Here is a 24,782-nt window from a genome sequence, read left to right as displayed (position 1 = left end):
CCCACAACATGATGCTGCCACTCCGTGCTTCACGGTTGGGTTGGTATTCTTCGGCGAAAACAAGCCTCCCCCTTTTCCCTCCAAACATAACGATAGTCATTATGGCCAAATTCAAATTCTAAGTTTTATTTTTGTTTCATCAGACCAGAGGACATTTCTCCAAAAAGTACCATCTTTGTCCCCATGTGCAGTTGCAAACCGTAGTCTGGCTTTTTTATGGCGGTTTTGGAACAGTGGCTTCTTCCTTGCTGAGCGGCCTTTCAGGTTATGTCGATATAGGACTCGTTTTACTGTGGATATAGATACTTTTGTACCTGTTTCCTCCAGTATCTTCACAAGGTCCTTTGCTGTTGTTCTGGGATTCATTTGCACTTTTCGCACCAAAGTACGTTCATCTCTAGGAGACAGATTGCGTCTCCTCCTGAGCGGTATGATGGCTGCTTGGTTCCATGGTGTTTATACCTGTGAACTATTGTTTGTACAGATGAACGTGGTACCTTCAGGCATTTGGAAATTTCTTGTGGAGGTTGTGGAGGTTTACAAAGCATTTTCTGAGGTCTTGGTTTCTTTCTTTTGATTTTCCCATGATATGAAGCAAAGAGGCACTGAGTTCGAAGGTAAGCCTTGAAATACATCCACAGGTACACCTTCAATTGACTTAAATTATGTCAATTAGACTAAAAGAAGCTTCTAAAGCCATGACATCATTTTCTGGAATTTTCCAAGCTGTTTAAAGGCACAGTCAGCTTTGTGTATGTAAACTTCTGACCCACTGGAATTGTGATACAGTCAATTATAAGTGAAATAATCTGTAAACAATTGTTGGAAAAATGACTTGTGTCATGCACAAAGTAGATGTCCAAACTGACTTGCCAAAACTATAGCTTGTTAACAAGAAATCTGTGGAGTGGTTGAAAAACGAGTTTTAATGACTCCAACCTAAGTGTATGTAAACTTCCGACTTCAACTGTATATAGTCTGCCATGAAGATTAGGGAATGTCATCGGCTGAATACACCCCAGGCTCGCTCTCTCTCTTCATCAGATATCTACTATTGGCTAGCAACAGCTGACAACCAGGTGTATCTGAATAGTTTAAGATGTCCTCCTCTTCTTGCCTCCCCTCCTCCATTTGTATTCTGTCCTCTTCTCTCACGTCAGCTCAGAGGGAGAGGAGACAAGGGGAATTTAGACTGTTGACTTGAAAAGCATCCTTGGTGTTGTTCAGTATTCTCATGTGAGGTGTGTGTGTGTGTGTATCTTACAGGTTTCTCGAGGAAACTGTTAATTGTTCATTATTTATATCCTATTATACACATCCTGAGACTGGCCTCTGAGACTTCCTGTTCCTGTCCAGACAGGAAGCACATACACACACATCACACACACAGCCTGAACCCTCTCTATGAGGACATGGAGCGAGCAGCTTTGGTTTCGTGACAAAACAGACCAAATCAGAGATGAGGAACTAGATCCCTCAGGCTGGGGGGGCATGCTGTCGTGTGTGTGTGTCCTCATTTCCTTGTGTCCTCTCCTTGCCTCTTCTCTTCCTGTTCTTTCCAACGTCTGCTCTAAGAATAGAATATGGAGGACCAGCTCTTTAAGATGTTCAGCTCTTTCAGCGCAAATGGAGGAGGAGATGACGATGACGGAAGGTAGCAACTGTAGACTATTGAGATGCAGCCTTTGTCTCTAAATGAAGCGCTTCGGTGGTTATCGTGCCATATCTGTTGGCAGTAGAAACGGTTCTCCTCTCTCGCTATGTCTCTCTATCATTTGCTCTCTCTCTCTCTCTATCATGTGCTCTCTATCTCTCTATCATGTGCTCTCTCTCATGTGCTCTCTCTCAAGAGGAGCATAAATTACTGTCTCACTCTTTAGAATCAAGCATCAGCTAAAATATGCTAATGTAAGCTTGCAAATCTGGGACAGCAGTAGCACATACACACACAGACACACACACGCATGCAAGCACATATACACTTAGAGGCAGTGTGAGGAGGAGGAACAATCAGCCAAACGCCTCTGCTTTCTCCTGTTAGCTTCAGCCACTGATGAGCAGACGTACCCTCTTTCTCTCCATCCCTCCTTCTCTCGCTCTATCACACACACACAGCATAGAGATAGGGACTAAGCAAACGTTAGAGTGTCTAATTTAACCAGATACCACACAGTTTACCCACTGTGCAGATATTCTACAGTTGGCACTTAGTTTTTGTGTGTGGGATGGTGTATGTGTCTCACCTCTGGCTGAGAGCTTTTTGGTATTGATGATTTTGGCAGCGTACTCCTGGCCAGTGCACAGTTTGACACAGCGGCGCACCACTGAAAACGCTCCCCTGTGAAACAAAGGCAGGTAAAAACAGGTGTTAGATATCATATAGCACTGGCAGCATCTCAGTATTCTAGAGTCAATTCCTCTACTGTCTCCTTGTTTCCTTTCCTTCATTCCCACTGATCTGAAAGAACTGGACAGGTTGAAGGCATATCCTTGTCCACAACCCCTCTACTGCTTTCACCATCATAGCACCGAGACTGCACTTGTGAAGGTGGTAAATGACCTTTTAATGGCATCAGACCGAGGCTCTGCATCTGTCCTCGTGCTCCTAGACCTTAGTGCTGCTTTTGATACCATCGATCACCACATTCTTTTGGAGAGATTGGAAACCCAAATTGGTCTACACGGACAAGTTCTGGCCTGGTTTAGATCTTATCTGTTGGAAAGATATCAGTTTGTCTCTGTGAACGGTTTGTCCAAATCAACTGTAAATTTCGGTGTTCCTCAAGGTTCCGTTTTAGGACCACTATTGTTTTCACTATATATTTTACCTCTTGGGGATGTCATTCGAAAACATAATGTTAACTTTCACTGCTATGCAGATGACACACAGCTGTACATTTCAATGAATCATGGTGAAGCCCCAAAATTGCCCTCGCTAGAAGCATGTGTTTCAGACATAAGGAAGTGGATGGCTGCAAACTTTCTACTTTTAAACTCGGACAAAACAGAGATGCTTGTTCTAGGTCCCAAGAAACAAAGAGATCTTCTGTTGAATCTGGCAATTAATCTTAATGGTTGTACAGTCGTCTCAAATAAAACTGTGAAGGACCTCGGCGTTACTCTGGACCCTGATCTCTCTTTTGAAGAACATATCAAGACCATTTCAAGGACATCTTTTTCCATCTACGTAACATTGCAAAAATCTGAAACTTTCTGTCCAAAAATGCAGAAAAATTAATCCATGCTTTTGTCACTTCCAGGTTAGACTACTGCAATGCTCTACTTCCCGGCTACCCGGATAAAGCACTAAATAAACTTACGGCTAAATACGGCTGCTAGAATCCTGACTAGAACCAAAAAATGTGATCATATTACTCCAGTGCTAGTCTCCCTACACTGGCTTCCTGTCAAGGCAAGGGCTGATGTCAAGGTTTTACTGCTAACCTACAAAGCATTACATGGGCTTGCTCCTACCTATCTCTCTGATTTGGTCCTGCCGTACATACCTACACGTCCGCTACGGTCACAAGACGCAGGCCTCCTAATTGTCCCTAGAATTTCTAAGCAAACAGCTGGAGGCAGGGCTTTCTCCTATAGAGCTCAATTTTTATGGAATGGTCTGCCTACCCATGTAAGAGACGCAAACTCGGTCTCAACCTTTAAGTCTTTACTGAAGACTCATCTCTTCAGTGGGTCATATGATTGAGTGTAGTCTGGCCCAGGAGTGGGAAGGTGAACGGAAAGGCTCTGGAGCAACGAACCGCCCTTGCTGTCTCTGCCTGGCCGGTTCCCCTCTTTCCACTGGGATTCTCTGCCTCTAACCCTATTACAGGGGCTGAGTCACTGGCTTACTGGGGCTCTTTCATACCGTCCCTAGGAGGGGTGCGTCACTTGAGTGGGTTGAGTCACTGATGTGATCTTCCTGTCTGGGTTGGCAGGAACCCGTTGCCAACCCCTTGCCAACCCCTTGGGTTGAGCCGTGGCGGAGATCTTTGTGGGCTATACTCGGCCTTGTCTCAGGATGGTACGTTGGTGGTTGAAGATATCCCTCTAGTGGTGTGGGGGCTGTGCTTTGGCAAGGTGGGTGGGGTTATATCCTTCCTGTTTGTGTCCTCGGATGGGGCCACAGTGTCTCCTGACCCCTCCTGTCTCAGCCTCCAGTATTTATGCTGCAGTAGTTTATGTGTTGGGGGGCTAGGGTCAGTTTGTTATATCTGGAGTACTTCTCCTGTCCTATTCGGTGTCCTGTGTGAATTTAAGTGTGCTCTCTTATTCTCTCTTTCTCTCTTTCTTTCTCTCTCTCGGAGGACCTGAGCCCTAGGACCATGCCTCAGGACTACCTGACATGATGACTCCTTGCTGTCCCCAGTCCACCTGGCCGTGTTGCTGCTCCAGTTTCAACTGTTCTGCCTTATTATTATTGGACCATGCTGGTCATTTATGAACATTTGAACATCTTGGCCATGTTCTGTTATAATCTCCACCCGGCACAGCCAGAAGAGGACCGGCCACCCCACATAGCCTGGTTCCTCTCTAGGTTTCTTCCTAGGTTTTGGCCTTTCTAGGGAGTTTTTCCTAACCACCGTGCTTCTACACCTGCATTGCTTGCTGTTTGGGGTTTTAGGCTGGGTTTCTGTACAGCACTTTAAGATATCAGCTGATGTACCAAGGGCTATATAAAGAAATTTGAATTGAACCTAGTATCCTGTCATTTCACATCTGCCAGTCATGAGTGAAGACATTTCTCCTGTATGGAGTCATTAGAGTGTGACACACAGCACAGCAGCACATCCTTCTTAGGATATATACAAATGAGACGACTCAAGAGAAAACAACAAAACTGTCTCTCTGTGTGTCCATGTATTCACGTGTCCGTGAGAGAGCGAGACACGGTGAGAGAGCGAGACACGGTGAGAGAGCGAGACACGGTGTGCATGTGTGTACTGTAGCAGTGCTGGTATTTTGGGGAGTGCTTGCATAACTAACTCAGCAGGGAAAAACAGCAGTAACTGTCTCTGTCGTTTCTCTGAGCAATATATAGACGTTACACCTTAGTACTGTTACACAATAACACACACACTCTTACCCGTCCACTGTGTCTCACACACTCTCAGGCATACACTTGACCCCACGTCTCTCACACACACACTCTTACCCGTCCACTGTGTCTCACACACTCTCAGGCATACACTTGACCCCACGTCTCTCACACACCCACTCATAGACACACCAAAAAGGGACAAACTGCCATCCTTACAGGAACTGTGGTGTAGTGAAGGTCCTGTTATCTACTGGGCAGCTGCTGCTACCACAGCATGGTTATGGTCTCTGGCTTATAACACAGGCCAGAACACACACATACACACACCAGTGACCCTGCAGTTACATGTACAAGTGTACTACATGCGGTGCCCTAAAGGTCAAGATCTTTCAGTAGAACTCATAGTAGTAGGCTAAACTTACATATTTGCTGTATGCTAATACATACAACAAACGTTTGGTTCTTAATCTCTGCAGTTGTGTTTGCATAAAGATGCATCCTGATCTAGAAAATGTGTTTCTCCTCCTGTTTGAGAATGAGGAGAATTACCACCCCCTACCCAGTCCCACCCACACACAGCCTGACACACCTATCTTGCTGTGGCACATAAACTCACTGTCCAATTTTTCTCTCTCTCTCAAGCACAGGAGCTTGGTGGCACCTTAATTGGGGAGGACAGGCTCATGGTAAAGGCTGGAGCGGAGTCGGTGGATTGGCAACATATACATTGAACACGTTTCCATTTGTTTGATGCCATGCACTCCGTTCCAGACATTATTATGAGCCGTTCTCCCCTCAGCAGTCTCCCATTGCTCTAAAGACCCCAATTACAAAACAGCACATCCCGCTCTGCGACAGCTCAAATTGTCACTCTCTAGATCGCTACAGCGTGTCCCCAGTCCCCATCACTGCTGCTACCGGTACAGAACATGCAGCAAATGGATCAAATGTAGTCTATATTTTAATCTATACGTTTAAATCGGGTCGTCTCGGGGCTACACCTCAAAGCAGAGCGACAGCATGCGTCTTGTTGAGAGGGCTGAGTAGCGCCGAACGTGACAGATCATCAGCAGAGATGAGTTCTGACACCCATTCCGCCGCTCGTACTACCCACTCACAACTGCAGATATGCAACGACGCAAATAAACTATAGAATAATAACAGGGTAAGGACGATACAGAAGCCTATGTTGTTACCGCATCTGTGCCATAACGTAAAGCAATAATATAGCAAAGCCATACTTTCCGAGTTCTTCATATAGTTGGAAATCGTCCGTAAAACGTGTACAGGTAGTAACCGCCATCGTCCGTTTATTCGCGGGGGTCGAGCGTCCTAAATAGTCCGGTCCTCAAGTGAATTGAAACAGGATGTATCCGTTGACTTGCCCAGTTATTTTATGTTAAAAAAATACCGCGGTGTAATGCGTTTTCTGTCCAGAGCGCACTATAATCTACTACAGATATGTATTCGAGAGGAGATGTAGGCTATTCGAGTGGAGGAGAGGCAGTGGTGGTACTCTTTCGCTCTCCCAAAGTGTGTCGTTCAATCGCCTTTCACGCCGTTTCTACACCACCGAGCGCGCTGTAAATACAACACATTTTTCATACCACCAGGGGGCATTGCTCGATAACAACTGAAAACACAGCATCAGACGTTCTATAGACTGACATAACAGGCTTTGGCAGCATCAGCATCATGGAACCATCATCATGTGTAGCTGCTGGAACAGGTATAGCCAGCCTACAGGCTATACAATTGATTTACGTCTCTCTTGTTTGTTGTTGATCTAGCCTACCAAAATAAAATGGATTATGTTTTAGTGTGTCAAACTGATAGACTGCAAAGATCCCTAAACTGGTATTTGTACAAATAAAAATATGCAAACAAAAGTCCATTTTAGTGGTTGCATTAGGCCTGCTTGGATTATGGTATTTTCAGGATGATCAACACCACCTACATCTCCAATTTAAAGCAAGGTCTGGTCCATGGCATCAGAGCTTGAAGTGAACCAGTGCTCAACGCTGTACCCCAAATTTTCTCCTGGAAAAAAAACTGTCCCCTCTTATAGAATTGGCTCTGAAGTATGAATACTTTTACCTAAATAAATAAAAAAGTAGCCTACCGGCACCTATTTCAGTCCACCTGGGAGAACTGGGTGAAATCAAGTACCAGTGTAAAGAAGAGATCTGCACAGTCATAGGCAACTACTGTCTACAGTCTCTATTCCTGGCTTGTTCCTCTGCACTGTCATCACTAACAGTATTCTTAGGAACAAAGCATCTACACTTCAGATCTGAAAAAGAAAGAGAATCCTTTTGAACTTCAAAGACCTGTCTGCAAGTGTCTAGGATTTCTGTCTGTAAGCATCATACTAGCTCTAGCTATATCAGTTCTGATATTCATCCTTATCGACCTATTCATCTGATACAGCCATTATCAAGACAATAAGGAATATTATTCTGCACTGAGAATCAGAAATCTTGGGATAGCGCCCTCCTGTGGCACTACTGCTGAATCTCAAGTCGACTGCCAGCCTTGGCACTCCTGTAGATCTAAAACCCGCATAGGTTTTAGTGCCGCTCAACATCACACAAACACCAGTGGAGGACGGCTCGTAATAATATCTGGAACGGAGCAAATGGAAGGGCATCAAACACATGGAAATCATCATACCCTGCTACTTATTCCGCTCCAGCCATTACGAGCCAGTCCTCCCCAATTTAGGTGCCACCAACCTCCTGTGACGCACACAGCCTACACACATAGAGAACACAACAGTGCATATTTACTTCATTTAATTTATTAGATAGACACCTCAGTAAAAGGAAACAGCAGAGAGTTATTAAGCCGACTAATAAAAGTCATCTACATGTAAAACAACGCAGACATATCTGGACCTGGAAGTTACCCGTAGACACTGATCTAAGGCCAGTTTTGCATCCTCCACCTCAATGATGAAGGTTAGGATTTGGGAAAGCACTCTGATCCTAGTTCTGTGACTGTATAGCTATCTTCCAGGTCTGTTCAGCGGGCAGACAGATTCATAAACAGGTACGTTCAGGGTTATGTTCATTAGGGCCCACAACAGAAAATGAGTGTTCAGGGAGACCAGGTGAAACCTCCCAGTTTTAGTCTGTTCTTACGCTTGGTACCTAATGAACAGGACTCAGGTATTTCACATAAGTCAGAACATAGTAACAAAGCTTCCACAGGGGTTCTCTCCCATAGTAACAAAGCTTCCACAGGGGTTCTCTCCCATAGTAACAAAGCTTCCACAGGGGTTCTCTCCCATAGTAACAAAGCTTCCACAGGGGTTCTCTCCCATAGTAACAAAGCTTCCACAGGGGTTCTCTCCCATAGTAACAAAGCTTCCACAGGGGTTCTCTCCCATAGTAACAAAGCTTCCACAGGGGTTCTCTCCCATAGTAACAAAGCTTCCACAGGGGTTCTCTCCCATAGTAACAAAGCTTCCACAGGGGTTCTCTCCCATAGTAACAAAGCTTCCACAGGGGTTCTCTCCCATAGTAACAAAGCTTCCACAGGGGTTCTCTCCCATAGTAACAAAGCTTCCACAGGGGTTCTCTCCCATAGTAACAAAGCTTCCACAGGGGTTCTCTCCCATAGTAACAAAGCTTCCACAGGGGTTCTCTCCCATAGTAACAAAGCTTCCACAGGGGTTCTCTCCCATAGTAACAAAACTTCCACAGGGGTTCTCTCCCATAGTAACAAAGCTTCCACAGGGGTTCTCTCCCATAGTAACAAAGCTTCCACAGGGGTTCTCTCCCATAGTAACAAAGCTTCCACAGGGTTTCTCTCCCTTCTATTCAAAGTTAGCAAAACAAGAAGGAAAATGGTCTTAAAATACCAGGCTGTTTCCACCGAATAAATAGCCAATTCTGCTCAGTCTCAAACCCAATTCCCAACATAAGCAGTGTGTGTGGTCTTAAAATACCAGGCTGTTTCCACCGAATAAATAGCCAATTCTGCTCAGTCTCAAACCCAATTCCCAACATAAGCAGTGTGTGTGGTCTTAAAATACCAGGCTGTTTCCACCGAATAAATAGCCAATTCTGCTCAGTCTCAAACCCAATTCCCAACATAAGCAGTGTGTGTGTGTTCACATCTGTACGGCGCTGGTGGGGATGTCGAACAAGGAGGGATCAAACTGTTGTCCTTTAAAGGGAGCGCCCTCAGCATATCATATACCTTTTACACACAGAGAGAGAGAGAGAGAGAGATGGGTAGGAGAGAGAAATAGAGAGAGTGCATTGTAAGAATGGAATGTGCACATACATACGTGTATACAATCCAAATACAAAACTGCACAATTGGTCTTGCATTTTGTCTAACAATAACACTCTTGGGCGCAACATAGTTCAGCACCACAATCCTTCACCTCCAGCCCGTGCCCTATACCAGTGTTTCCACTGCACTCATTTAACTGTGGTGCTGCGCCACAGCAAAATCATTGCCCCCAAAACATTAAACATTTAAAAAAAGATGTATTTTGAGGTGCACTTTGATGATGCTAAAACAGTCCACATTTACTTTCCCTCTGAAAAGAAAACAAGTAATGAATAGAAAAACTAGTATACTTTGGGGTTGTCTGATTTATCTACACTGAAAAACTAGTATACTATGGGGTTGTCTGATTTATATATATATTAAATATCAATGCAACAAGTGTTGGTCCCATGTTTCATGAGCTAAAATAAAAGCTCCCTGAATTTGTTCATACACACAAAAAGCTTATTTATCTCAAATGTTGTGCACACATTTGTTTACATCCCTGTTAGTTAGCATATCTCATGTGCCAAGATAATCCTTTCACCTGACAGGTGTGGCATATCAAGTAGCTAATTAAACCGCATGGTAATTACACAGGTGGACCTTGTGCTGGGGACAATAAAAGGCCACTCTAAAATGTGCAGTTTTGTCACAACACAATGCAACAGATGTCTCAAGTTTTGAGGGGGTGTGCTGACTGCATGCTGACTGCAGGATGTCCACCAGAGCTGTTGCCAGATAATTTAATGTTAATTTATCTTCCATAAGCCACCTCCAATATCATTTCAGAGAATTTGGCAGTATGTCCAACCGGCTTCACAACCGCAGACCACGTGTATGGCATCTTGCGGGCGAGCATTTTGCTGATGTCAACGTTGTGAACAGAGTGCCCCATGGTTGTGGTGGGGTTATGGTATGGGCAGGCATAAGCTACAGACAATTGCATTTTATCACTGGCAATTTGAATGCACAGAGATACCGTTACGAGATCCTGAGGCCCATTGTCGTGCCATTCATCCGCCGCCATCACCTCATGTTTCAGCATGATAAATGCACAGCCCCATGTCGGAAGGATCTGTACAAATTCCTAGAGGCTGTAAATGTCCCAGTTCTTCCGTGGCCTGCATACTCACCAGACATGTCACCCATTGAGCATGTTCGGGATGCTCTGGATTGACATGTACGACAGCGTGTTCCAGTTCCTGACAATATCCAGCAACTTCGCACAGCCATTGAAGAGGAGTGGGTCAACATTGTACAGAACACAATCAACAGCCGGATCAATTCTATGTGAAGGAGATGTGTCGCGCTGCATGAGGCAAATGGTGATTAAAGCCTAATTTATTTATTTCAATTGAATGATTTCCTTATATTAACTGTAACTCTGTAACATCTTTGAAATGGTTGCATGTTGCGTTTGTATTTTTGTTTAGTATCTTTACCTAATAAGGCTTGTTGTTGTGTTTTCAATGCAAGATAAATATTCCTCTAACTACTCTTACGAGTGCCATAGGGAGGGAAACCTGCATTTTGACAAGCAGGTAATGCTCACCAATTCTTGCAATCGTGGGCAAAACAGCTGTTTTAATGGTCTTCGTTAAAAAGAGGGGGTTTTCAGCTTTCTATTCCTACTTGATCCATTTCTCAAAAAAAACTATATGCAAACTGCACCATTTTAACCCCAGAGTTTTTAGCAGCGTCATGGTTAAGCATGTTCTGCAATTCCCTGTGAGTGTGCATGGGAGAGTGGGCTAAATGTAATGCGTCAATTGTATGGTAACTTGGGTTAAACTGTCACCCTACCTAAAAATCTTAAATTGTGATGAGACAGATTACATTTTTAGATGAGCAAGAGTAGTGGCAACCAGGGGAAGTGTTGGGTGAAAAATGCTTAACATTAAGAGGTTTCTGTGAGAAGTACAGGCAAGGAGCGCGTTGCCCCGGGTGGTGGGTTACACCAAGTTAACCTAACAGGTAAGCCTATATTATATTCACTGTGTTTTTCCAGAGGAAACACTGTTCTATACACGTGCCCCTATACCCTTTTCAAGAATATGAGACCCTGTGTGTGCTTACGTATGTACGTGCATCCGTATGTGTGAATGTGTGCTCTCACCATCTCGTGGCTCTGGGGCTTGTAGTTTCTGGCGGTAGTCATAGGGGAGTGCTCCTCCTCATCCACAGTGGCCATCGAGCGCTCCCTGTTGATCTGGTTCACATCAATCTCCTTCTCTCCCTCCTGCACTGCACTCCACCACACAACTCTTACTGAGAGACAACTACAGACAGAGAGAGAGGGAGAGTCAGCATGTGTGTTGAAGTCTATACATATTTGTGTATGTGTGTGTCTGACTATCAGTGCATGTGCGTGTTAGGGAGAGTCAGCATGTGTGTTGGAGTCTATACATATTTGTGTGTGTGTGTCTGACTATCAGTGCATGTGCGTGTTAGGGATGGGCACGGTTATTTGAACACCTGAACGGTCTTGTGTCAGCGTTCAATTTCGAATATATTTTTTTTAGGCCTTTATCATCAATTAAAAAGCTTCGTCTTAATTCAATTATCCTTGTGACATTGTTACATACAAGGATATACCATGATATTTTATAATATTCATTTTAATAAAAATGCACTTCTGAATGTCGGTTTTATGACGGTGTGTTGAGCTACTGCTGGGCATTTAGTCCTCCCTCCAGCCCTGACAACAGTATGCTATTTTCCCCTATTCATATAGCGATTAGCGACACCTAACAGAGGACAAAAACACAGATCAATGCAAAACATTCAACAGAATTTGTTTTTGTATTAGTTCTATTATGGCAAACATCAGACTTCTCGTTCACTGTTGCTGCATGTCCGCTGTTGCAGTGATCTAGTAAAGTCACTAAACCTCGAATCTGAGTGGAGTCCCAAGTCCCTAGTGTTCAAGTCCAAGTCCTTTATACTCAAGTCACGAGTCAAGTCATAAGTCCCTTGGTAGTGCACATGTGTATAAGGCTAAATAGATAATAGAGTGTTCAAGTCCAAGTCCTTTATACTCAAGTCACAAGTCAAGTCATAAGTCCCTTGGTAGTGCACATGTGTATAAGGCTAAATAGATAATAGAGTGTTCAAGTCCAAGTCCTTTATACTCAAGTCACAAGTCAAGTCATAAGTCCCTTGGTAGTGCACATGTGTATAAGGCTAAATAGATAATAGAGCTATTTAAAAAAGGTGCAATATGTTGAAATTGCCCCGCCATTTCCTGGTTGCTAAAACTCGAATAGTTCGCCTAATTTCAGTTTATGTGACCAAACAAGCAAGTATTAGTGTAGAGAATCATATATTATATTTTTTTGCTGTTTGAAGCTGGTGTACATAACCGAAAGTAAGACACAAAAACAAAACTTAATAATGGGAAGCATAGAAATAGCACACATTGAATAGATCTACCACTTCTTAGACTCATAATATTATTTGAATAGTGAAATAATTAAAATGCCCATTCCTGTTCTCCTTCCATCAGTACCTTCTCTCCTGTTCCCTCCTTCAAACACACACTGCCTGGCTGCATGTTCACACACACCTGGACAGAACCACCCACACACACAAATTAATAGACCTACTCAATATAAACAGGGTTGTGCAGAACTCTACACTGACCTTTTTTACAAGAAGCACGTGTGCACCTAAATTGACAAATGTCGGCGCACACAAAGAAATGTAGGTGCACAATGAAAAATATTTGAGATATCAAAGCTAGAACCATTCATTTTTCTAGGTGCACTTAAAATTCCAGGTTGCACAGCAAAATATTTGGTCGCATATGTGACTATAATGGTCGCACTGTAGAGCCCTGTTGGGGTCAATTCCATGCCTATAGGGAGATTCTACCAAATTCTAAATTCTCAAAATGTATTTTGTAGGGCATTTTAGCAAATATGTAAAGGTACAGCATTAATACTTCGCATATATGTTTCAACCCCTGGAGACATGTTTAACTCAGGAATAACATAGACTGGACACATGAAGTTCATCACATTAACTTTTTTGGGGACTGGGGGGCAGTATTGAGTAGCTTGGATAAAAGGTGCCCAGAGTAAACTGCCTGCTACTCAGACATAAAAGCTAGAATATGCATATAATTAGTAGATTTGGATAGAAAACACTCTGACGTTTCTAAAACTGTTTGAATGATGTATGTGAGTATAACAGAACTCATCTGGCAGGCAAAAACCTGAGAAAAAAATCCAACCAGGAAATGGGAAATCTGAGGTTTGTAGTTTTTCAAGTCATTGCCTATCGAATATACAGTGTCTATGGGGTCATATTAACAGTCTTTAGAACCTTGTTTGAGGCTTTTACTGTGAAGTGGGGGCGAATGAGAGCTGTTTGAGTCAGGGATCTGCCAGAGTGGCATGAGCTGATCACGCGCGCACACGTGAGAGCGACCTGCGTTGCATTGCATTTCTGAAGACAAAGGAATTCTCCGGTTGGAACATTATTGAAGATTATGTTAAAAACATCCTAAAGATTGATTCTATACATCGTTTGACATGTTTCTACGGACTGTAACAGAACTTTTTGACTTTTCATCTGGACCTAGTGATCGCACCTCATGAATTTGGATTACTCGGCTAAACGCTCTAACAAAAAGGAGGTATTTGGACATAAATGATGGACTTTATCGAGCAAAACAAACATTTATTGTGGAACTGGCATTCCTGGGAGTGCATTCTGATGAAGATCATCAAAGGTAAGTGAATATTTATAATGCTATTTCTGACTTCTGTTGACTCCACAACATAGCGGATATCTGTATGGCTTGTTTTTGTGTCAGAGCTGTACTCAGATTATTGCATGGCGTGCTTTTTCCGTAAAGTTTTTAAAAAATCTGACACAGCGGTTGCATTAAGGAGAAGTGGATCTAAAATTCCATGCATAACACTTGTATCTTTTAGCAATGTTTATTATGAGTATTTCTGTAAATTGATGTGGCTCTCTGCAAAATCACCGGATGTTTTGGAACTACTGAACATAACAATGTAAGCTGAGATTTTTGGATATAAATATGAACTTCATCCTATGAGTGTCATCTGATAAAGATCAACAAAGGTTAGTGATTAATTGTATCTTTTTTTCTGCTTTTTGTGACTCCTCTCTTTGGCTGGAAAAATTGCAGTGTTTTTCTGTGACTAGGTGCTGTCCTAACATAATCGTTTGGTGTGCTTTCATCGTAAAGCCTTTTTGAAATCGGACACTGTGGCTGGATTTACAACAAATTTATCTTTAAAATGGTGTAAAATATTTGTATGTTTGAGGAATTTTAATTATGGGATTTCTGTTGTTTTGAATTTGGCGCCCTGCAATTTCACTGGCTGTTGGCGAGGTGGGATGCTACCATCCCACATATCCCAGAGAAGTTAACACAAATAATTCACACAGATGAAGGTTATAATATAAAGATTTTAAAAAGGAAATATGTAGAAAGAGGAACCATGTAGTCGCCAAGTGTAGTCCTGAGACCAGCTGTAGGTGTCCCTCACCGCCTCGTTGCAACTGCCTGGACTGGCCTGGGGCACCACATGACCACTGATAGACAGACAAACACACAAATGAATAGGCCTACTCAATACAAATCGATTCCATCCCAACAGGGAGATTCTACCAAATTCAAAACTGCCAACGTCTATTTTGTAGGGTAATTGTGCAAATATATAAAGCAAGTGTCCCATGTAGAACAGGTCACCTACCACCTATTACTTTGCGGACCCTTTGCTAAAACATTGAAGAAGCACTAAGAAAGAACTAGTCCTATTGGTATGACCAAGACAGGCAGTACAATACTACTGTAACTCAGTAGGAGCAGATGCTCTAGAGCAGGGGATCTTAAAAATGTTCAGCCTGGGACTCAAATGAGAAATTCTGTGTTTTCCAGGGACCCAAGCTTAGGAAAATATGCAACTTTACATAAATATCGGTACATTTCATTGCCCTTATACCTAAAACAAATGCAATAGAGACAAAAACAAATAACAATGATATTAAATATCCATATAAAAATCTATTAATGTTTATTTTCCCCCATTAAAAAGACTCTTACATATCTGTCTAGGTTGGAACTGTTGCTGTTTTCAACAACAATTTATACAGTAAGATGTACAGTAGGCCTGATCAACAGTTCCAACCTAGACTAGTTTTCAACAATAATTTCTACAGTAAGCTGTACAGTAGGCCTGATCAACAGTTCCAACCTAGACTAGTGTTCAACAATAATCTATACAGTAAGATGTACAGTAGGCCTGATCAACAGTTCCAACCTAGACTAGTTTTCAACAATAATTTCTACAGTAAGCTGTACAGTAGGCCTGATCAACAGTTCCAACCTAGACTAGTTTTCAACAATAATCTATACAGTAAACTGTACAGTAGGCCTGATCATTGTCCTTCTTCATCTGTACTGTTACTAGGGTTGCACTATCAGTAGCTTAGCTTGCTTTGGCAAATGTTAGCTATTATCTGTGTACAAGGACAGGGGATTGTATGAAAGACAAACTCACAAATATTATGAGAGTCAGTTAGTACTCCCTTATTTCTGCTTATCATCACCTGTTATAAAATGACAATGCCTTGCTAGCTGACTTTTCCACTGTCGAGGCACTGTTCCCTGAAGCATTCTGCCCTGTTCTGAAAGAACTCCCTGGGTTTACCGTCATGCTGTGGATGTTTGGTCAGGACGTATCGTTTTAATAATTTGTTCGTTATGCGAGACGCATTACTAAGCACTTCCACACACAAAACACATTGTGAGTGCTCCGCGTTATAAGTTTGTATGAAAGAGAGAGAAACTCATCGCTGTATATACGTTTCATGACAATTGAGTGATCTTCAAGAAAACTGCAGAAAAATACATTGAGAAGCACACGGGCATCTCCCTCTCACACAGCTGCCAAACTGAGCAGAGACCGCTGCTGAGCATAGCGCACATTGAATAGAGAGCACAGATGCACTTGGCCAAATCAATTCCAGTAATTCATTTAACAATTATACATTTACACGTCGCGACCCACCATTAACAGGTCCGCGACCCACCATTAACAGGTCCGCGACCCACCATTAACAGGTCCGCGACCCACCATTAACAGGTCCGCGACCCACCATTAACAGGTCCGCGACGCACCATTAACAGGTCCGCGACCCACCATTAACAGGTCCGCGACCCACCATTAACAGGTCCGCGACCCATATGAAAGGCTGCTCTAGAGTCTGAGCCGGCTGCTGCCAGGTCTCCCTGTGATGAATGCTGGGCTGCACTGCTGCTCTGGGGCTGTGGATTCGAGGCTGAGCCGGCTGCTGCCAGGTCTCCCTGTGATGAATGCTGGGCTGCACTGCTGCTCTGGGGCTGTGGATTAGAGGCTGAGCCGGCTGCTGCCAGGTCTCCCTGTGATGAATGCTGGGCTGCTGCTCTGGGGCTGTGGATTAGAGACTGAGCCGGCTGCTGCCAGGTCTCCCTGTGATGAATGCTGGGCTGCTGCTCTGGGGCTGTGGATTAGAGGCTGAGCCGGCTGCTGCCAGGTCTCCCTGTGATGAATGCTGGGCTGCTGCTCTGGGGCTGTGGATTAGAGGCTGAGGCATGGCTGGAAGAGGTAGGCCTCGTACTAGAGGCTGTGCTGGGCTCTCCAGAACCCGAGACAGAACTCTCTCTGGGCAGCAGGCTCTGTCCTGACTCCCCTGGGCTCCACCGGCTGCTTGGTGGCCTGTATCTCTAGCTCCTGCACCATGGGGGGGCGCTACCCAGGCCGTGTGTCTCTGCTGCAGCTCCCTCTGCTGCCTCTCTCCGTCCTACTACACCACATGCTCAAACAGACAGGACTGTGCAGATAATGAGCCAAGTACATAATCAACCCTTAATCACTTTTTGAGTACGTTAAAGGGTGGAGTCTGCAAGATGACATCATAGACAAGGGGCCGATATTCCAAATAGTAAAATAAAATACATTTTATTGGTTGTGTATGCATATTTTGCAGACGTTATCGCGGGTGTAGCGAAATGCTAATGATCCTAGCTCCAACAGTGCAGTAATACCTAACAGTACAAGAAAATCCCCAAAATCAGCATATAAATATGTATGTACATGGTGTGTATGAACAGTATATGAACAGGTGTACAGCAGTAGTTATATAGGATGAGCCTTGACTAGAATAGTGTACTCTGTGTGTGTGTATATATATATATATATACACGAAGTAGGTAAAACTGTGTTAACATAATTAAAGTAAACATTGTTCAACGACAGTCTCTAAGGTGCAGGGTTGAGTACCGGGTGGTAGTCAGCTAGTAACAGTGACAAATGTTCAGGGCAGGGTAGTGGGCATAGGCATGCTATTCGTAACCAACTCAGCTAAGACTACCAATATTTTCCATATGAGCTTAAATGCAAGGGGAAGTAACAATGATGAGAGTCTTGGCCAATTAGGTCACTGCTGATGTATGTTGCAAGATGGGCTCCTGAGTGGCGCAGCAGTCTAAGGCACTGCATCGCCGTGCTAGAGGCGTCACACTACAGACCCTGGTTCGATTCCAGGCTGTATCACAAGGGTGGCGCATAGGCTGGGGTAGGCCATCATTGTAAAGAAGAATTTGTTCTTAACTGACTTGCTTAGTTAAATAAAGGTTAAATAAATACAAAAATCGAATTTAAAATATTACATCATAGAATATCGGCTCCTTGTCTAACTAGTAACCAACACAGCAAAGACTGACATATGAGCTTAAATGCAAGGGGCAGTGCCAATGAATGCAGTCTTGGTTGATGTATGTTGTTTGATGACAATCTTACTGAGTCTACCTTTAAAACTAAACAGGAGAACAGAATTATAGGGAGAAAACAGGCTAGCCTACATGGCTAACACAGAACGTGTAAAATGTTTAGCTAGCTACTGTAGTTAACTACATTACGTTTAGGACCATCTTCTCGGCCACCCCTGGAGAGAAGCCCATACGGTCAATGGGGGTTGACAGCAGGCGGGAAAAGTCTGTCTTGCGGTACAGAAAACCGAAGTAGACCTCAAGGAAATTATGGATGTTTCCAACATGCTGCAAGATTCCAAGTAGAGCGTTGTCATACAACTCTATCATTTCCATAGACGACGGCATTGTAGATTTGAACTTTTTTTAATATGCCACAAACTGTTATATTTCAATTAAATAAAATTTATCGCAAACGTTTAAAGTTGTTCGCTGACTAAGAATATGTTACTTTTATTGTCATTTCTATGTAGGAACTGAAAATTGTCCGCAGGGAACACCATGCGCAAATCAAGGTTCCTATTTCAAAATGTTATCAAAATGATTTCATATAATACAATCATATATATCATTAACAAATAGAATTGGTGTTTATATAAGACTGTTGATAAAATGGTACAGTTAAAATAATATGAATAATATATGGAGAACATTGGTGAGTATAAATGTTTCCACTAGTTACTACAATCACAAAGTCAAACTGACAAAGTCAGTTATTATTCATTTAGGTTTAGGGTTAGGCATAAGGTTAGCAGGGTGGTTAAGGTTAGTTTTAAAATCACATTTAAAAAATATAAATTGTAGAAATGGGGTTTATGACATTGTGTTTGTGGTAACTAGCGATGGCCGTGTATGGGTTAGGGTTAGGCTCTATTCAGGGCAGAGCCCCACCTGTTTTCAGCCCCACATTTTTAGCTAAAAAATATATTTTGGGGGGAGGGGGATTACCTGTTTTGCATGTCATTTTGGCATTAATACATATCACGTATAATTTTGCAAACAATGTAAAAAAAAAAAAATATTTAGTTAATAAAGCAGCATTCAAACATGATCTATTTTTTGCTTTCTTAAGTAATGCAGCTCAAAGATGCAGGTGTTTCAGCCTTGCTCAGTGCTTTCTATGGTGGTGGGGCAGCTTATGGAAAATATAGAGCGTAGGTGTTGGTAAGGTTCTCTAGTGGGGCGGCAGGGTAGCCTAGTGGTTAGAGTGTTGGACTAGTAACCGAAAGGTTGCAAGTTTGAATCCCCGAGCTGACAAATCTGTCATTCTGCCCCTGAACAGGCAGTTAACCCACTGTTCCTAAGCCGTCATTGAAAATAAGAATTTGACTTGCCTAGTAAAATAAATTTAAAAAAAATAGTTGTGCCATGATTAGCTCAGTGTTCTGTCACTTGGGGAGAGTATGTCTAAGGGTAGACCTTGAAAAGTCAAGCCACTTAGGTGCTGCCATAGAGTTATATGGCAGTTATCCAAGAAGGCTCAAGAAGGCTCAAGGCCATTGGCCACATATAACGTAATTTGACGTCATTTTATATCTACAGTAGCTTTGATTGGACTGATACTTTCAAAATCTTAGCTAGCCGTCGTCATCATGAATCAAGTCGACAATCTACTTTTAATCCTTGTCATATGAAGATAAATAATTAAGAGAAATTATAGATAAAATGTGTCAGTGCTCATTGGCCATTTGACATAAATATTAGACAGCAAGTTGGAAATCGCAAATTCAACAACGAGTGGCTAACTGCAAGCATTGCAAAGCAATCACTAGCATGCTATTCAATGGAGTGGCTGTGTGGTCCCACATTTGGGATTAAGTGTCTCTATCATTTTAACTTGGAACAAACATTCAACATTGGCCATGCTGTCAATGAAGCATGATTTGTGCCATGCGCAAAACAACTGTTAACTCGGAACTGCGAAAACTTGACTTCAGTGAGTTCAAGACAACTGGGAATTCCGGGAGAAAAAGAGCTCCAACTGGGAAATATGTTTTGAACGGTCATCCAACTCGAAACTGTAAGTCGGGAACTCTGGCCTCTTTCTAGAGCTACAACCTGAAGCTCAATGACGTCATCATGATTCAACCTGGTTTTTTTCAGAGTTCCCAGTTGTCTTGAAAGCACCATAAATCCAGAGAATACCAGACTTTGATGACAAAATTTGCCCACGAAGGACCGCCGCGTCACCTTCCTGTTCAAGTGAGCACAGCACAACAAGGTCAGTCCAAAAATGTATTGTATGCTGCTGCATAAATGATGTAATATGCCAGGGAGATATGTATACTGTAGCTAAGAAAGTAACACTATGTTGTGTAGTAAGCTGTTAGTAGCCCATGTGCCTCACCCTAATAATTTGGTCTATTTACCCCTCTTAATTTCACCTACTGTTCTGATTTGGTGGTGCACATGTAGCCTATAACTTGTTTTAGAGAAATGTAATCATCACATTTTGTAAGAGCCTTCATTGTCTGCTTATATGCCCCCATTATATATCCTATGGTTCTGATTTGGTGTACAGGGAGAACACTGTAAGAACGGCCCATGTTCTGAATTCTGTCGCTGTACATTTCAAAAGTGCTGAACAAATAGTTATATTGACTACTTACGTCCTAGCTCTCTCATTGTCTTAATTGAAATTGCATATAGCCTCTTATCCGCTTGTTGTCTCCTAATGCAATAGTTTGTACATATCAATTGCCATTAGAAACCACATTTGTTTAAGCAAGTAAGCCATTACAGCGGTTAAAAAAATTTTAAGGCAGTAAATGAGGCTGGATGAACTGTTTCGCTGCCAGACAAGGCTCCACTGATAGTCTGGTGTAGCAGTGGTAAGATGTTGGGACTGCTGCTGGCACAGCTTTATGTAGACCCAAACAGTTTGTGGGCACCGTTTGTCACCGTTATAATGCAATTAATGCATTGTTTAGTTTTGTGTTGCGTAGTGGTTTGCTGGCATGCATCCCTCTACTTTAAATTTTTTTTGCCTCACCAAGATTTATATGATGAAATCGCCACTGGTCACTGGGCTTGATGGATTAACCACTTTTGTCCAAATTTGAAACGTTTAGCATTTTGGCTAACCCTTAAACTAACCTAATTATCCTAAACTGCTACGAAAAGTCTAATCTAACGTTCATTTGACAAAAGCTGTACCCCTTCTAGCCATGCCATTGGCCCTTCCCACAAACACTTTCGTTAGTCAAAATGGCTGCGTCTTTGAGCTGTCGGGGTGTGAAATTATCGGTGAGAAGCATGTTTACATTTAGTCCATAATTTGACAACATTATACTTTAAAGTATTGTTACATTTGAACTATGAACCGTTTTTGTTTAGATACGTGTGTGGGCTTGGAGAAAGTGTGTTTCTGGCTGGCTAGCCGATGTAGCTAACGTTAGCTGTCAATGTTACTTGTCTGTTTCTCGGTGTCTTTGCATTCATGTCTTTGCCTCACAGATCGCGCTTGCCAGAGTCGGTACTTCGATATGCGCCAACTCTGGAACACGAACACTTCATGCCACTGCAATATGCTGCAAGGTATCTTTAATTCGAAGACAAACGTTACAGCATTTCCCTCCTCCACATTGGACATTACCTAGTCACTCACTTGCTGCTGACAAGGCTGCTTTCAACTAAACATCTGTACCTTTCTTTTGTCTTAGAATCGGGCAGCCCGTATCCGAGTGGGGAAAGGAGACCGACCACTGACCTACGAGCAAGCCCTCCACCCCCACCACATAGGCCACCGCAAAGGTTGGCTTTCCCAGCACACTGGTGAGTTTAAAAACAATCCTACACACTGAGTTATCTGATCTTATATGTAAAGACAACCCCAACCGTATTAGCAAATATGCTGTCCTAGGGGCTAGCCTTCAACTCATCAGTTAATTATGCAGCTAAGTAAACTTCATAATTGTTCAAGTATTCCTAATGTTGGTCTCTTCTCCCTCCATCCTCTATTCGTCCCTCTTTATCTACTAGGCAACTTACAGGGAGAGGCAGGAGCATCCGATCGTACAGTAGAGGACATGTTTGTGCGGCGTTTCATCTTTGGCACCTTCCATAACTGCCTAGCCAATGAGGTTGTGATAAAGCGGCGAGGGAACATGCTGGTGGTGTGTGCCCTGATGGTGCAGAAACTCCCTCCTCAGAAGTTCTACTTCCTTATTGGCTACACAGAGACGCTGCTCTCCCACTTCTACAAGTGTCCCGTCAAGATGGAGGTCCAGACCTTAGCGGACAAGGCTGTCTACAAGTACCTCTGAGGAGGAACAGGAACTGCTGACAGGAGACTGGTCATGTAGGACTTTGTGGAAGGACTTAGACACAATAGTTACCATTGTTAAAGCTACATTCTGGGAACCGAACACAACAAAATGGCCACCACACTACTTGTTTTGGTAAATAGCTGAGGGATGAGATTAGGAAACTAACATTTCTCAAATTCATAAATCACACCCTAGATGCATGGACTGACTCACTGACAGTCCATGACATCCACATGATAATTTTAAACATATTGTGAGGGGTTTATGTCCTTGTTTGTAACCAGTGAATAAAACCTTATATTTTGGGATAGGCTCATGAGGCTATATATTCTTCAAGAGTCAATGGGTATCTTATAACTTGTAAGTGTCAAGACTTTAAATGACCAGATTCCCAGACTAGCTTTACCCTGGGTGAAAAACCTTTGAATAAAGAATATTTGAACGTGTCTATTGAAATCTGTTTTCACATGGAATGCCTTGCATTTATTTACCTTGTGTGTGTTAAACAACTGCCTCAGCGCTGGCTGTTCACAGTAGGAAGGAATAGGCGGGTTAGCTGACAACGTCACAAACGATGCACGCAATTTAATGGGGCAGAAGTCTTATTCTGGATGGGCAGATGGCTAGCAACAATGACAAGAAGTGGTGATTGGGGAATTGTAGGTGGCTATTTTATCTTGTTCTTTATACCATGTCTTGTTTTGACTGTCATGCCTATGCTAATATGGCTCAAATCTGCTAGTTAGCTAACCAACAACTGCAACAATGTATTTGAGAGAAATGCTCACTGTGCAAATGTACTTATGTTTTCAATAAACATTGGAGACGAAATATAGTTTACATGTTAAAAATCTAAGCCAACCCTGTCCGGTTTGCCCCATAGTTTCACACACAATGGTTTTGTTGCTAATCAACCAACCCGTCTATGGAGACTGTACCAGATAGTGTTATTGGATGTATTCATTCTGGTGAAACGTTCAGAACTTAGCATATTAATGTGTAGAAACAGATATGCTTCTCTATTCTACATGGCAGGCAATCATATCAGTCTTTTATATTCTCTATGGTGCAACACAATACATTTCTTTAAATACAAATTGAGTTAATGCGCAACTCCTCCACTTTTCAACATTTCATGATCTCCAGCACAATACCAATGTCAGCATATGTGAAAATGTTCCCATTTCTAAGTTTTGTAGAAAATAAGTTCTAGCCGATGACATCAAACACTTATAAGATTCGCTCGCAGTCAATCATCAAGTTTGCAGACGACACTACAGTGGTAGGCTTGATTACCAACAACAACGAGACGGCCTACAGGGAGGAGGTGAGGGCCCTCGGAGTGTGGTGTCAGAAAAATAACCTCACACAATGTCAACAAAACAAAGGAGATGATCGTGGACTTCAGGAAACAGCACAGGGAGCACCCCCCTATCCACATCGATGGGACAGTAGTGGAGAGGGTAGTAAGTTAAGTTCCTTGGCGTACACATCACAGACAAACTGAAATGGTCCATCCACACAGACAGTGTGGTGATGAAGGCGCAACAGCGCCTCTTCAACCTCAGGAGGCTGAAGAAATTTGGCTTGTCAACAAAAACACACAAACTTCTACAGATGCACAATCGAGAGCATCCTGTTGGGCTGTTTCACCACCTGGTACAGTAACTGCTCCACCCACAACCTTAAGGCTCTCCAGAGGGCAGTGAGGTCTGCACAACGCATCACCGGGGGCCAACTTCCTGCCCTCCAGGACACCTACAGCACCCGATGTCACAGGAAGGCCAAAAAGATCATCAAGGACAACAACCACCCGAGCCACTGCCTGTTCATCCCGCTATCATCCAGAAGGCAAAGTCAGTACAGGTGCATCAAAGCTGGGACTGAGAGCCTGAAAAACAGCTTCCATCTCAAGGCCATCAGACTGTTAAACAGCCATCACTAACATTGAGTGGCTGCTGCCAACACACTGACTCAAATCTCTAGCCACTATAATAATAAAAAATGTGATGTAATAAATGTATCACTAGTCACTTTATATAATGTTCACATACCCTACATTACTCATCTCATATGTATATACGATACTGTATACCATCTACTGCATCTTGCCTATGCCGTTCGGCTATCGCTCATCCATATATTTACATGTACAGTACATATTCTTATTCATTCCTTTTACATTTGTGTGTATTAGGTAGTTGTTGTGAAATTGTTAGATTACTTGTTAGATATTACTGCATTGTCGGAACTAGAAGCACAAGCATTTCGCTACACTCGCATTAACATCTGCTAATCATGTGTATGTGACCAATAAAATTGGATTTGATTTGAGTTACGTAGGGAGCAAGAAAATACCCTCCCTTGGAAACTCATTGGATGTTCTGAAAGTCTAATG

General features: G+C 42.8%; 2 protein-coding genes across 18 annotated transcripts in view; one reads left to right on the top strand and one right to left on the bottom strand.

The window, feature by feature from the left end:
- Positions 1-18,569, bottom strand: part of LOC109873539 (calcium/calmodulin-dependent protein kinase type II subunit beta) — a 95,612-nt gene extending 77,043 nt beyond the window's left edge. For 9 of the 17 annotated variants that reach the window (XM_031809155.1, XM_031809160.1, XM_031809164.1 and 6 more), the window contains exons 1-2: positions 6,283-6,616; positions 2,244-2,338 (exon numbers count right to left, since the gene is read on the bottom strand). In XM_031809155.1, the coding sequence (XP_031665015.1) occupies positions 2,244-2,338; positions 6,283-6,344 (157 nt within the window). In that variant the 5' untranslated portion in view covers positions 6,345-6,616. Of the gene's footprint in view, positions 1-2,243; positions 2,339-6,282; positions 6,618-11,444; positions 11,608-18,266 lie in introns of those variants that run through there. The other 8 variants (XM_031809153.1, XM_031809158.1, XM_031809161.1 and 5 more) reach the window with 2 other exon arrangements.
- Positions 18,570-21,231: 2,662 nt separating this feature from the next.
- mrps24 (mitochondrial ribosomal protein S24) lies at positions 21,232-22,830 on the top strand. Its single transcript, XM_020465834.2, has 4 exons — positions 21,232-21,362; positions 21,573-21,653; positions 21,779-21,890; positions 22,098-22,830. Exons 1-4 carry the CDS (start codon positions 21,324-21,326, stop codon positions 22,379-22,381), a joined length of 516 nt encoding a protein of 171 aa, XP_020321423.1. The 5' UTR covers positions 21,232-21,323; the 3' UTR covers positions 22,382-22,830.
- The last annotated feature ends 1,952 nt before the right edge of the window (positions 22,831-24,782 follow it).

This window comes from Oncorhynchus kisutch, linkage group LG29, assembly GCF_002021735.2.
Source record: "Oncorhynchus kisutch isolate 150728-3 linkage group LG29, Okis_V2, whole genome shotgun sequence".
NCBI lineage: Eukaryota > Metazoa > Chordata > Actinopteri > Salmoniformes > Salmonidae > Oncorhynchus > Oncorhynchus kisutch.
Note: the sequence above shows the minus strand (reverse complement) of the source record. Positions and strands in the feature narration are given on the sequence as shown.

Coding starts and splice junctions, on each gene's coding strand:
- mrps24 (XM_020465834.2), top strand. CDS start 21,324: ATGGCTGCGTCTTTGAGCTGTCGGGGTGTGAAATTATCG. Junction 21,363..21,572: donor GTCGGGGTGTGAAATTATCG/GTGAGAAGCATG, acceptor TTTGCCTCACAG/ATCGCGCTTGCCAGAGTCGG. Junction 21,891..22,097: donor TTGGCTTTCCCAGCACACTG/GTGAGTTTAAAA, acceptor TTTATCTACTAG/GCAACTTACAGGGAGAGGCA.